The sequence below is a fragment of the Erigeron canadensis genome, chromosome 9, assembly GCF_010389155.1.
Source record: "Erigeron canadensis isolate Cc75 chromosome 9, C_canadensis_v1, whole genome shotgun sequence".
Lineage (NCBI taxonomy): Eukaryota > Viridiplantae > Streptophyta > Magnoliopsida > Asterales > Asteraceae > Erigeron > Erigeron canadensis.
In genome coordinates this window covers 7,723,245-7,736,960 of record NC_057769.1, presented here as the reverse complement: position 1 = coordinate 7,736,960, position 13,716 = coordinate 7,723,245, and the positions used below count along the sequence as shown (strand labels likewise).

Sequence of the window (13,716 nt, the reverse complement as noted above, 5' to 3'; positions counted from 1 at the left end):
ATTAGTATATTAAATCTAAAGATTAGTATTTTATAATTATTAAGAAATTTTTAATTTTTTTTTAAAAACTTTAAGTGATATGTGTCGTGTAAGTAATGAGTTAAGTGCCGATCTAAAAGGGCATTAATCTAGTTTTACTCTTAATAGTTAATATCACAATAATTTTCTTAAAATAGTTAATCCAATAGTCCAACAATCTATTCAATTTTAATTAATCATAAATTATTTTTATAATTAAAGAAAATATATTATAAATAATGAAGACATGTGTAATAACTGTATTATGAAAGTTTTGAAAGTTAAAGGTTATTTATTAAAAAAAGTCAATAAAAATTAAAATAAAAACTTTACTTTTTCATTCTTATGTCTTTGTCAGTAAGGCCCACAATTTAACGTGATTTGACCATAGCATAATGGGCGAATTTCAAAGGCAAAAGGGGCAATTTTGAGGTCAGGTGTCAATAGCCATATTCCATGGTGTCAATAGCATGACCCATATATATATATATATAGAAGAAAAAAGAATATAAGGGTGACACGTAAGTTTAGGTGTGTAACCCCTTACATATTAATATTTTATTATTTTTTTTAATGAATAAATGCATGGGCCCCCTGATTTTTATAAATTAACAAAACAATATGTGAATGTTCCACACCTAAGCTTAGATACTCAACAGCCTTATATTCTCATTCCCCAATATATATATATATATATCACATATTGTTTTTTTAATTTATAAAAATCAGGGGGCCGTGTGATTTAATTAAAATTCAACAAATATTAAAAAATTAGTGTATGAGGGGTTCCACACCTAAGCTTAGGTGTCGGACAACCTTATATTCACTTTTCCCATATATATAATATATATTTACGTCATTACGTGACCTACAACAATTTAATGTCCATGTTTGCTGGGTTGTCAGGTTCTCGTATTTTTCTTTGGGTTAACGCGGCCCGACCTGTAACTCGAGATTTCATAAAATATAACCCCGTGGACCGGACCATATACCTTACGGGTTGGGTCGGGCTCATTTTTTCCTGGTCAGTTAAACGAGTTTGACGGGTTGACCCATATTTTGATCACCCTTAAATATTGACATAATATTCATGATTGTAACTACCAGCTATAAATAGCTAAGATAAACCACGGTGATTTAAACTAACATAAAGTAAACATTTAAGAATTGATTAAAAACAAACTAAAATATGATTAAGATAAAGTATATGCGTTAGAATTTAGTCTTTTTCAATCGAATATTTAGATATTTAGTATTTTTCTCAACAAGATATACTATTGATAGGGACATTTTTGACTCTATCTACCCTTTTCGTATAAGTTATTGTGTACCTCATAAAAAATAGCTTCAATCGAATTCTTACGTTGAAGACACCTTGAATTAAAGACCTTTTTATTTCCAAACGTGCCTCTAATAGTCTAATGACACCACTATTGGGGAGTGATAAATCTACAATGTTATTTGAAAATCTACAACAATGTCTGCTTAATACAGTTGTACCTGCACGGTATGATATGTACATTTGTTGTAGATTGTCAAAATCTGTTGTAGATATATCACTTCCCATTATAAAAACGTCATTTATACTTGAGCTATGCTCAATTGGCAAAAAAATTATATGTATTGTTGTTTTGTTATGTATTCTAAATTTGTAATAAATTTAGTGCAAAATTTTAATATATGTATATATTGGCGTTTGAAGATTTTTTGTCTTATTAATCTTTAAAAAGTTTCATTCTACACTAAATTTTATGTAGATTTTTAAGTATATACATTAGATGACGGAGTAGTCTACAAGTCTATAGAGAATATTATTCTTTTTGCTACTTGGAATATGAGTTTATACCCGACTCTATCTTTAAAAGTCATAAAGACACAAAGTTAATCTGTTCTTACGAATTTTTTAGTAGCAGCAAGAAGCAAAAGATTCATTTAAAACTTAAGAAGCCTGCTACAATACTTTGTATCATGAAGCCCAGATATGGTTGGGCAAACGGGCTAAAACACTAATATTCTTCTTGCTCTTAAAAATGACGTGCAGTGCAGATAAGGCCCATTGATGCAGGTTTTTAAGCGACAACAATTCAAAAACATGGCCCAATTACACATTTCATTCGTGAGGTGAAAATTATGTATATACATAATACATTTGTCATTTGTGGAATTTAAAATACGAAATACTTTATTTAGGACTTCACTTAACATGCATAAAAAAATTATACGTTTTCATATCAAAATCTCACCCCTGAATTTTATAATAAGTGCACAACTAATTAATGCATCTAACACCCACAACTCTTCATTTAGCAAAACTCTTGAAAATATGAATGAAGAATTCTGTTCTACCCTGTGTTTTGTTAAATTTTCAGATATTTCATCAAGAGTCATTGGTAAAAGATGAACATGGATAGAACTTAAAGAATATTAAAATTGGAAATAGAAAAAATGAGTTTAAGTTAAAAGTTGAATATTTATTCCATTGCTATAACGATATATGTTGAAATGAAGTCTTTCGTGGGTTAGAGGAGGATATAATGCTAAACGATGTCGTTTAAGTAACCTAATATGTATGTAAATAGGGGTTAGATATTGTAAAACAAGTATTAATGTAAAACAAATAAGACAAGATCTTGACCCTAAAATCATGGTTAAATTGATGCACGAAGATTCACGAAGCAATTGGTGTACAATGATTTGCATGATGCACGGTGATTTTCAGTGAAGAGAAAACTATTGTTTTATTTGTTTTACTTTAATACTTATTTTATTTTACCTAAAATCTATGTAAATATACATCACAATACAATTTGATGCTATATAAATACTAACCAAATACTCATACAATATACAATGTGATAAAAAGAAAAGATGCTTGGAGGTTCGATTTTGCATTAAGAATTTTGAGTTGATGGTTTGCAAAAATCAAGTGGTAGAGTTGTGATGTTCTCTGCAACCCTAATACCCTATTATGTTTTGATGATAAAATATACAAAATGTGAATCCAACGGTAATATTTATCTTATACTATACGGAGTATTTGGTTTTGAAAAGAGAAAATATGAAACAAAATTAGGGGTGAATTTTTGATATAAAAATATACAATATTTTTTATGTATGTTAAGTAAAGGGGAATATTACCTGTGGATGCAACTAACTATGTTAAAATGTTTATCTTATGTAAAGATATTGTAAATTGTCATGTAATGTAACAAACTTTTAAAATCAGGTTATTGGATGTATCCGGGTATATGTGGCAACCATATAGGTTGTCACGTGTAAGTTTTTAATTGGTCGAGTACATCCAATAACCAGAATTTGAAAGTTCATTACATTACATAGACATTTTATAAAATCTTTGCGTAACATAAACATTTTAGCATAGTTAGTTATATCGATAGGTAATAATAATTCCTTAAGTAAAGTCATAAAAGCTTCATTTAACATTTTCCTACTAATATTCTATACTTAGCGTCCTAAAAAAAAAGTTTTATTTATCGAACCTTGTAATTTTTTGGTTTACAATATATATTGCCTGATTTCACCATTTCATCTTCTAAGTATATATTAGTTAATCAGCCCGGCTTCAACCCGGATATTTTTAATAAAATTTTAAAAACAATAAAAATCTAAAAAAAAGGATATAATTTTTGTTATTGATATATTATAACTCAGCTTGAAGATATTAAATTGATTAACACAATAATTATATATATTAGTACCTATTGCATTAATAAAACATAAAAAGACATTTATGATATTATATAAAAAAATATTTGTTTTGTTTTCTAATAAAGGAATAAATTTGTAAACATCATAAATAAAATAAAACATTTTAAAAATATTTAATGGGCTATTTATCTTTAAAATTTTATTAATTAGATATGACATCATAAATAAAATAAAAATATTTTAAAAAAATTTGTATACATGCCACATCATAATTGTTTTTAAAAATAGTTTAAAAAACAATTCTTCTTTATTATATATAAAGATGTATAAAGAATAAATAATGACAATAATGATAATGAATGATCAATGTTATCTTTTGACCCTCATTCGAGATTGAAAATTCTATTATGAGCTCCGTAAATTTTTTTATAATCATGACAATATATTTAGGTATAGGGTAACACCATCAGGCAAAAGTGAACCCGATCAAGGCATTTGCGGCGACGTCGTCGCTAATAATCTGACACTGACAGGGGGCCCGTTATTTTCTCCAGATTTACCATTACAGACATGGGGCCCGCAGTATTAGCGGCGACGTCGCCGCTAATACTACCTGGTCGGAGTTCGACTTTTTTTAGCCTGATGGGCTTACACTCCTCGTATATTTATAATGTTGTCTACAACCTGTATGTTTCAAATCTTTCTATGTTTACAATAACTGATATTTCAATGCCTTTGAGTATAGACTCGACTTCACGTACCAATATATTATATTCAAAGAACCAATTTATATATGGACGTTATACAATGAAGACATTAAGTAACTAGCATTATTTATAGAGTTAATTTCATTAGGTGCCCCTGTGATTGTTGAAATTATCTCTTTCTACCTTGTGCTTTGTTTTCATTGCTAAGTGCCCTTATGGTTAATGTTAATTTCATTACATGCCCTTTTGGCTAACGAACGTTAATCTCTTTCCGTTAACATGTCCATGTGCATTGCACATGAGGGCAATTTTGTACTTATGCATCTAAAACACCATCTCATTCTTCATCATCATCTTTTTTAGATCAAACCTATATTCTTTTTCCAAAAAATTTATCTTTTCCAACCATCAAATAATCATCACAATACACAAACAACAACAAACAACTATCATCATATAACACCCACTTATGTTTTCTTCCAGATCTCAAACTTCAAACACATACGCATACATAAATAAAAATACTCATAACCCATTAACACCCACGAAATTATCCTTGATTTGCAATGAAAAAAATCAGTTGGAAATCCCCACCACCAAATCTTCACAATAATATATCAAAAGCATTTAAACAATGACAAAAAAAAAAAAAAGGAAAAATTAAAAACAATGTAATATTTAATCAAAAGCATTACATCAGCTCTTCCATCTTCAAGTCTAATGTTATACGAATGGATCCACCAACATGGTCGGCTGAGTAACTTCCGGCAACAAAAACCGATCAGATCTGGTCATCCTTCTCTGCTTAATCCAGTCATCTTTATCCGCACCGTCACCGACGAATCTGTATGTATGTATATGTTTTCCCTAAATCTCGTCGCCTTTTCGTTTTTGTTGGTTCCATAGTAGGTCATACGGTAATGTTATAAAACTTGTAATATTTGTAAAGAAAATGTAAATTTGTAATGTAAAGAAAATTGTGAGATTAAGAAATGTTGGTAGATCTCAAAGATTATAGAGGAACTGAGTTTTAATTAATTGATCGATTTGTAAAAATGATGTGTATGAAGTGATTTCGAATTAATAATGGATTTTGGTTTTTGTTTGTTTACAAATTGTGGTGTATGATATGGATATGTAAAATGGGTTATGTGGGGATCCAACATCTTGAAAAACTTGATTGGGTGAAACTTAAAATGGGTGTATAAAAATGATTTGGTCCATAAAGGTTTCTGGGTGTTTTAGAAGATGTATTTTTTGGAAGATGAATGAATGAATGAATTGAATTTGGTTGTTGAATCCAAAAAAAAAATGAAGAAGAGGAGGTGAGTGTTTTAGAGATAAATTTACTAATATACCCTCATGTGCAATGCACATGAACATGTTAACGGAAAGAGATTAACGTTCGTTAGCCAAAAGGGCATGTAATGAAATTAACATTAACCATAGGGATACCTAGCAATAAAAAAAAAACATAAAGTGGAAAGAGATAATTTCGACAACCACAGGGGCACCTAATGAAATTAACTCTTATTTATATATATCCTCATGATGTCGTGATGGCAACAATTTTTAGTAATTTATAGATGTGTTTAATGTTACTACGAGTCAGTAAAAATATTGTTTATACAATTTTTTATGCAATCTTAATTTGTTAGAATTCAGTGTTAGTATATGATTACGTAAAATTAACGTATATGCGGAAATGATTTAAGCTTACGGGCTCACACAAAATGACACGGTAACTCTATATTATTAATTAATATATTAAAGTAGTATATTAATTAGTTTGATCACTAAATGATTAATTTAAATAAGTTAAAGGATTAATTATATTTAAATTAATTAGAAGGAGGTTTAATTGTGAAATAATTTAATTAGGGTTGGACTAGGGAGGGTTTGAAGGCTCTTTAGATGCCTTAATTTGACTTGATCACCAAGTAATTATGCCATAATATCTCCCTATAAATAGAGACTTAAATCTAAGAGTTTAAGCATTCTATTCACACATTATTCTCTCCTCTCTTCTTGGCTTTGGCCGAAACACCAAACAACAAAAGGTTTCGGGTTTTTGGTTGGTTCGACTTTAAGGGGTAGTAACAAAGGGTTGTTCGGTTCATGATCAAGGTACTAGCATACGGTATAAGAGGTGTCTAGTGTGCGATCGTAGAGAGATTTACTTCAAATCCTTTAAAGTTCTTCACTTCATTCATCTACATTATAAGGTAATCCTTAATCCTATTTCAAGGTTAATTAATTGATTACATGGTTTGATTTGCTTCCGTTAGGTACTCGTGAATAATGATATTTAGTTATATATTCCAACATTCAGTTTGTTAAAAATTAAATGTTTTAATTGGGCTTAAACTTGTAATAATAAATATTAAACATTTCAAAATTAACTTTACAATTAACATAATTGACTTTGAGAGATAAAAGAAGGAATATTATCACACATCAAAATTTTAAGTAATTAAACTAGTTTAACATATTCTTATAAAGGTATATAGATATAGATAGATGAAATATCAAAGAATAAGATAGAAGAACAAGTATACTCTTTAATGTAATAAGGGGAAAGGAAGTGGTGGAGGGTTGGCCTAGCCCTCCCACGCACGCCACCATCATAGAAGGTTGAGGTTGGGAGGGTTTATAACCCTGTGAGGGTAGGAAGGAGGGTTGAGAAAGTGTAAGGTGTTGGGTGGAATGTGGGGCCCTCTTTTTATGGGGAAAGTGAAAGATTTTTAGAGGGTTGAAAAAGTGATGAATGCCACAAAAATTGGTTGGGAGAGTTAGTTGGGAGGATTGAAAAGGAAAAATGAGTTGGAGGTATATGATTAGTGGGATTTGGGAGGGTTCGAGAAAATTTTAACCACTCCCTTCCCCCTAAATGAGACTATTGATAGGAGAATATAAAAGAATAAATCATAGGTATAGAAATTGAATTAAATTGTGAAACATGGGCTGCATATTGAGTTAAAGTATACTACATAGTAGTACTATAAACGGAAATTGTACCTACAAACCTGAACACACTTGTCAACCTGACTAGGGTTGGGTCCGTGGGCAAGAGATGGGTCTACTTCGTCGGTGAGGAGGCCCAGCCACTTCTTAATTGTGAAAATGGCACCAGAGTTCCTGTACTTTGACCCAGTTCAGATGCTATTATTAACCTATAATTATTATTTGCCATGGTCCATCTTTAATTGTTGTGGATGCCACTTGCTTTTGTGCATTTTTAACTTTAATTGTTTGTCAATAATTTTAATGTAGATGATAATTTATTTTTATTTATCTAAATGAGAACAACTAAGTCGTGATGTATATGCAACTTTTGTTAAAAATTTAATCGCCTTAAGCTAATATAATATCAATTTAGGACAAGGGTGAGTCAAGGAATAATTTTATATTAGCCATGCTAAGCGTTAGCATCCCAATGCTCTAAGTTATACTTCAGCCGTCTCATTTTAGTTGTCATGTTGACTAACTTTGACTGTAAATAACTTTGTTTGTGTCATGTAACACTTGATATAAAATATATGAATGGATTGAGTTTTTAATGTACTTTTCGTTCATATAGGTTTCATCAACTACTATATAATACAAACAAAGTTATTTACGGTCAAAGTTAGTCAACATGACAACTAAAATGAGACGGAAGGTGTATATAGTTTAAAAAGCATTTTACAAATTGGTATTAGCTTATTTGATTTTAGATTATTTAGGACAATTTGAAAATATAAAAAAGAGTTCTTTTCATAATATTAATTATTCTCAGATCGAAAAAAAGCTTATCTTTAACAGTTTTTTTTTCAATTTTTGCAGATTTTGTAAGAGCATCCTTTAATTGGAGTTGGAGATGCGTTAAACTAGATTTAGATTGCATGAGAAATGGTACGTGTCACTCAATTTGACTTAAGAGTATAATTACATGTGACAAATGCATGCGACAAAACGAATTTTGGATTATATTATGATTTTTTTTTTTTTATCAGAAACATAACGAAATAAATTTTATGGATTGTGTTTATAAGACTCTACATATATAACAGAAGTGATAAATTTTTGCAAAACAGAAGGGAATAACTAAAAAAGAGTAACACATTGCAAGTTTGACTTGTATTTGGTCAACTCAAAGACCAAATCGCAATAGCGTTACAATTTGGTTGGTTACCAAGTAAAAGTTGTAAAAACTTGTGTAATTCATAGTATCAATTAATTAGATTTTTGTAGTTACATTTATGGTTTTTCTTAAACCAATGACTATTAGCTCACACTTATTTTGATAGATAATGGTGTATGTTTTAAATAACTTCAGGGAAGTAATAATTCTGTGTAAAATTATATTGAAACATGATCGTCAAATATTTTTATCTATAAATTTTCATAAAGCATATTAGCTTTTTAATTTTAGAAATTAAGCATTTTTTCTCAGTATTCTCATAATACTCTTTAAGCATATTTTTTTTTCTTAAAATACCCCTATTTAAACCTGAAATTCTTATATACCCTCCTTTCTCTGTTCTCTTTAATCATAACACACTTTCAACGACCTTTTATCACCTAACGCCGTCGCCCTCCTTTTCCACCGCCTCCCTCGATCTCCACCACCGCCCTTCATCTCCACCGCTGTTGCAACGCACGGATACTATGCTCGTGTTATTGCAAGATGTTTGCATTTTGAACCATATAGGTAAGCATTTTGGATGTGGCTAAAAAAAATGGTTGAAAGTGATTTCAGAGATTTTTTCTCTAAACTTTACATATCAAAATAAAAAATTATATCATTTGCAAAAATTCTTAACAATGAAAACCTTAATGGTCTTTTTTTTTTTGGAACAACAAAAATACTATTAAAATATTTTTCGGGAAGATACCGAAAAGGTAAAAAGAAATGTTACATCAAATACTTAGGACTAATTTGCCATGAGGGCAATGATAAACTAAACTTTTTACAAAGAGACGAAAACCATAAAAAGGAAATAGAAATAGTAGAGTGAAATATGATCTTGCTAGAGTCATACTCCGAGTGAAATACCGTCTGATTCCTATTTTTCCATAGGAGCCACTACCAACTCGATAGAATGCCAAGAATAGTCTGCTTATACGAAGGAGAGCAATCTTGTAAATTTTCAATCCAAATGCGCGTATTTGTAGGGTTGCCTTCTGGAATTGTAAGATGAAACCAATGAGAGAGTAAAGTTCTAGTTTCGCTGGCAATCCTACAATTCTACAATTGCATGTTCTAACGTATCAAGACCCGAGAAACAAATGGGGCAACTTAAAGATACATTTGGAATACCGCAAATAGCCAAGTTGATCTTGGATGGAAGGCAGTCACGAAACAATCTCCAGTATTACAAATTTCCAACCATCACTTTTAATAATTATATGATATATTCATAGGTGGCTCAACAGTACTAAGGAACTAGGCGGTCACTTTAAGCCTTCAAAAATTTCAATTTTTTGTATAATAGACTTAATATTTGAATTTTGAACTAAATACCATTATATAATTTGCATTGCAGTAACACTTTATTGGTTTTTGCATCAATATGTGTATCTTTTTATTACTAGTAGTTCAACAACATAAGTCGAACTATTTTAAATTTTGTTTATTCTGTTTACTTTAATTTATATGCTAATGAGCTAGGTCGCTAAAACTTATCTCATTTAAAGGCACTAAAAACCTTAAGTCGACACTGGATATATTATACGATATTTATAACAAACTATACAAATATATATTTATATTTTGTACGTAATATATAATTATCTCCATTTTACTTAGTAACATATATTCTTGGCCTTTAAAGTGAGCATGTATCATACTCTTTTTGACAAAATTGACGAAGGAATCCGAGAATGCATTACCATTATTTTTTATTACACTTCACGTGGGAGTTTCCCCGCGAACATGATACAACATTCTAATTAGTACAAAACCTAAAACGTAAACAAAATGAAAATGAAAAAGAAATAAAATAGAATAACATTTCTAGAAATGCAACGAAAAGATTAAATAAAATCCTAAATGTAACTTTTAACGGCCGTTAACAAGTTGATTAACGGCAGAATTTTTACACGGACTTGGAGGTAAACTACTTCCTGATGCAGCAGCCACTAGCCGGTTTACAAAGCCATCAATTCTTTGTCCGTTAGTCTCCGTCAGTAACCGTTTCCCTCCAAAAGGCAACGATTCCACGCCTCTCTCATTCAACACTGATTCCATGCTCTCTCCCACTTTACCATAACCGTTTGCCTTTTTAAAAATAAAATATAAATCAATATTGAAAACAAATCTAATAAAAAAAAAGGGTAGTTGAAAAACAAATCTAGTACTATCGAACAGAAAACAAAAATATATATAAAGTTAAAAATACCTAAATTTGTTTTAAGTATGCTGACTTGAAACGGACCCGTTCAAATATTAGTCTTTTTATAAATCCAACTCATTAAACTAATGGAACAACAACTTTTTCCAAACCAAATCTGCAAAGGCTTATTTAACACCTCTAACCAACAAAAACTGTGACTTATATTCAACAAAATGACAGATATTGTCACTCAACAATTTTAATATATAGTACTCATTTGATATATGTGGTCTATGTTGTGAAAACACAATTGATTTTTTTTCGTTTTTACTTTCATTATTATACAACGCATCTTTTACTATAATGTAGACTAAAAAATAACATATCATAACTTAAAATAATGTAAAAATATGTCACCTGAATTCTAACATAATCCATATGACTCCAACAAAAAGTGTTACCCAACATCTGATCAACAGTTTCTGAGACACCATCACGAACAACCCCCACAACATATTCACTTTTACAATAACCACTTCCGTTTACTTTTTGTAAACCACTTCCGTCACCGTTACCTAACGATAAAACTAACAGATCCTCAACTCCGTTAACTAACGGAAAATCTCGTTTATTATGCAACACATGTGTAACAACAGCTGCTGAAGGATTATTCATCACTAAACCACCATCAATAGCCAAACAACTAGTTTTTCCGTCAATTGAACTTAACTTAAACGGCTTCATCAATGACGGGTCACATGACGTGGCACGGATCACTTTCCAAAGTTCGAAATCGTAACTTTTTGATTCACACGCGTCAGCTCTTGAAAATACAAACGGGGCTGACGTGTGTAAATCGAAACATGGTACAATACATGGCTTACATGTGTCGGATAATGTCAATACCTTGTTATCCGTGTTTCTGGTCAACGCTTGTTTCAAAGCATTGTCCATACTTTTAGAACATAACCGTGTTTTCTGTCTGAAAACACGGTTATATAAGTTTTTTACTTTATACAATTTGTTTTGTCTGTCGGTTATTAACTTAACCGCCTGCTTTGCAGTATAAAGCGGGCGGTTAGTACTGGAACCATCAGACAGGTTGATAAGTAACGCAAGTAGACCACCAATGCCGGTACCAGCCACGATATCAAAAAAATCTATGATTCGTGCGTTTGGGTTACCGGTTTTGAGTTGGATCTGGTGTTCAAGGTGGATCAAGGCGGCACCGGAAGGAATGGCGCTGGTGGTGTTTGTTCCGGTACCGCCATCGATAGAGAGTACACGAGTTTTTTTGTGGTTGGTTTCGCTTTGTGACATAAGCCATTGCTGTTCTAGCTTTGAAAATATTTCTAAGGTGATTTTGCTAATTTCCATTATTGAAAGAAATAATATTATGATTATGATATTGGAAAAATGGAAGTGAATATATTTGAAGGTAATACGTGGAGAGTTAATTAAGGTTTTATAGGGGGTGGTTATAAAGTCTCTATCTCGTGGTTCAAGGAATGGACTCAGAGTTTGTGTTTGGGAACACGGAGTTAAACCAGGAGCACAAGTAGGAGATGATGGTGATGCTACTTAGACAGTTATACACTTATACCCTTATTATATTTATATAAATAATATATAATATAAAATAATTAAAATTAAAATAAATATATATACTACACACGTACGTGTATTATTGTTACGAGTATAAAATTTTAAAGTATAATTATAATTATAATTAGGTGAAATATAAAAGGATAATAATATCAATCATCAATATATGAATTAATATATGGTTGAGTTTGAGACTGAGAAATCTTGGATATAAATCTCGATGGGAGCAATTGTTTTCAAAAAAGAAATTTTAGAGTTTGGATGTATGAAGAGACATGTCGCTGAACCCAAATTTGTCGTTAGAAAAAAGGATAATGATAAATCAACGTAATTCATATATCTAAAAATCAACTTAATCATAGGATGATGACATGTGAAAAAATAACAATAAGATTAAGAAAAAAACTTAGTAGAATTCATGTATCAAATTTTTAAGGTTTTAAGTTAACTTTTAGACTTACAATATAAAAATATACTTTTTGCATTGAAAAAACAGAACTTTACATTTTTTTTTTCCCAGATAATGCAACGATAATATTTTCCAGAATTAAGAAAGATTCACTTGAATACTTTAAGCCTATTTCAACGATAATACTTTTTTTCTTTCATAAATTTTGTTACTACAACTTCATACGAGCATAGTACCCGCGCTTTGCAGCGGCGAGAAGGCGAAAGCAACATAAAAGGGAGGCGGTGGAGAAAGAGGGCGGCGCGTATGGTGATAGAATGTTGATGAAAGCATGTAATGATTAGAATGAAGGGGAAAAGAGGGTATTTAAGAGTTTCATGTTTAAGTAGGGGTGTAAGGGGTATTATGGGAATACTGAAAAAAGTGCTTAATTTCTTAAAATAGATGTCCAATATGTTTTATAAGGGAGTATAGATATAGACTAGTACTTATCGGTATATATGTACTTATCATCAGTATTTATAAATTTAATTAAGCAGAACACACTTTTCAACTTTTTATTTAGTTATTTTTTTTTTTATCATTTGTGTTTATCTTTATTATTACGAGCATGGTACTCGCGCAATGCGGCGGCGGTAACGGCGACGACGGTATAGTGGGGTTGGTGACGCGTGGTGATGACATCGACAATTGGTGTCGAGTGGTGTAAGTTGATGTTAAGATAATAAAACTATTTTATAAGATAAGGATTTAGAATGTAAATTAGCAAGATAAGGGTTTAGGATGTAAATTAATTCATTAAGGACAAATTTGGTAATTTATAAAAACCTTTCCATGGTGGGGTGTTTATTAAGGACATTTTGGTAATTTCGCATGTGACATTTTGGTAACACTTTCCATTTTGAGGGGGGTGTATAATCTTTAATAAGGAATATAGATAAAACCAACAAGTTATTTTACCACTACTTTGATGATTTATGCTAAATTATCT

General features: G+C 30.7%; 1 protein-coding gene across 1 annotated transcript; it reads right to left on the bottom strand.

Moving 5' to 3' along the window:
• Positions 1 to 10,240: 10,240 nt before the first annotated feature.
• LOC122582930 (probable inactive patatin-like protein 9) lies at positions 10,241 to 12,225 on the bottom strand. The gene is made up of 2 exons (XM_043755361.1): positions 11,129 to 12,225; positions 10,241 to 10,656 (listed from the first exon to the last, which is right to left on the bottom strand). Exons 1-2 carry the CDS (start codon positions 12,086 to 12,088, stop codon positions 10,438 to 10,440), a joined length of 1,179 nt encoding a protein of 392 aa, XP_043611296.1. The 5' UTR covers positions 12,089 to 12,225; the 3' UTR covers positions 10,241 to 10,437.
• Between the last annotated feature and the right edge of the window lie 1,491 nt (positions 12,226 to 13,716).

Coding starts and splice junctions, on each gene's coding strand:
- LOC122582930 (XM_043755361.1), bottom strand. CDS start 12,088: ATGGAAATTAGCAAAATCACCTTAGAAATATTTTCAAAGCTAGAACAG. Junction 10,657..11,128: donor TGGATTATGTTAGAATTCAG/GTGACATATTTT, acceptor ATTTTTAAAAAG/GCAAACGGTTATGGTAAAGT.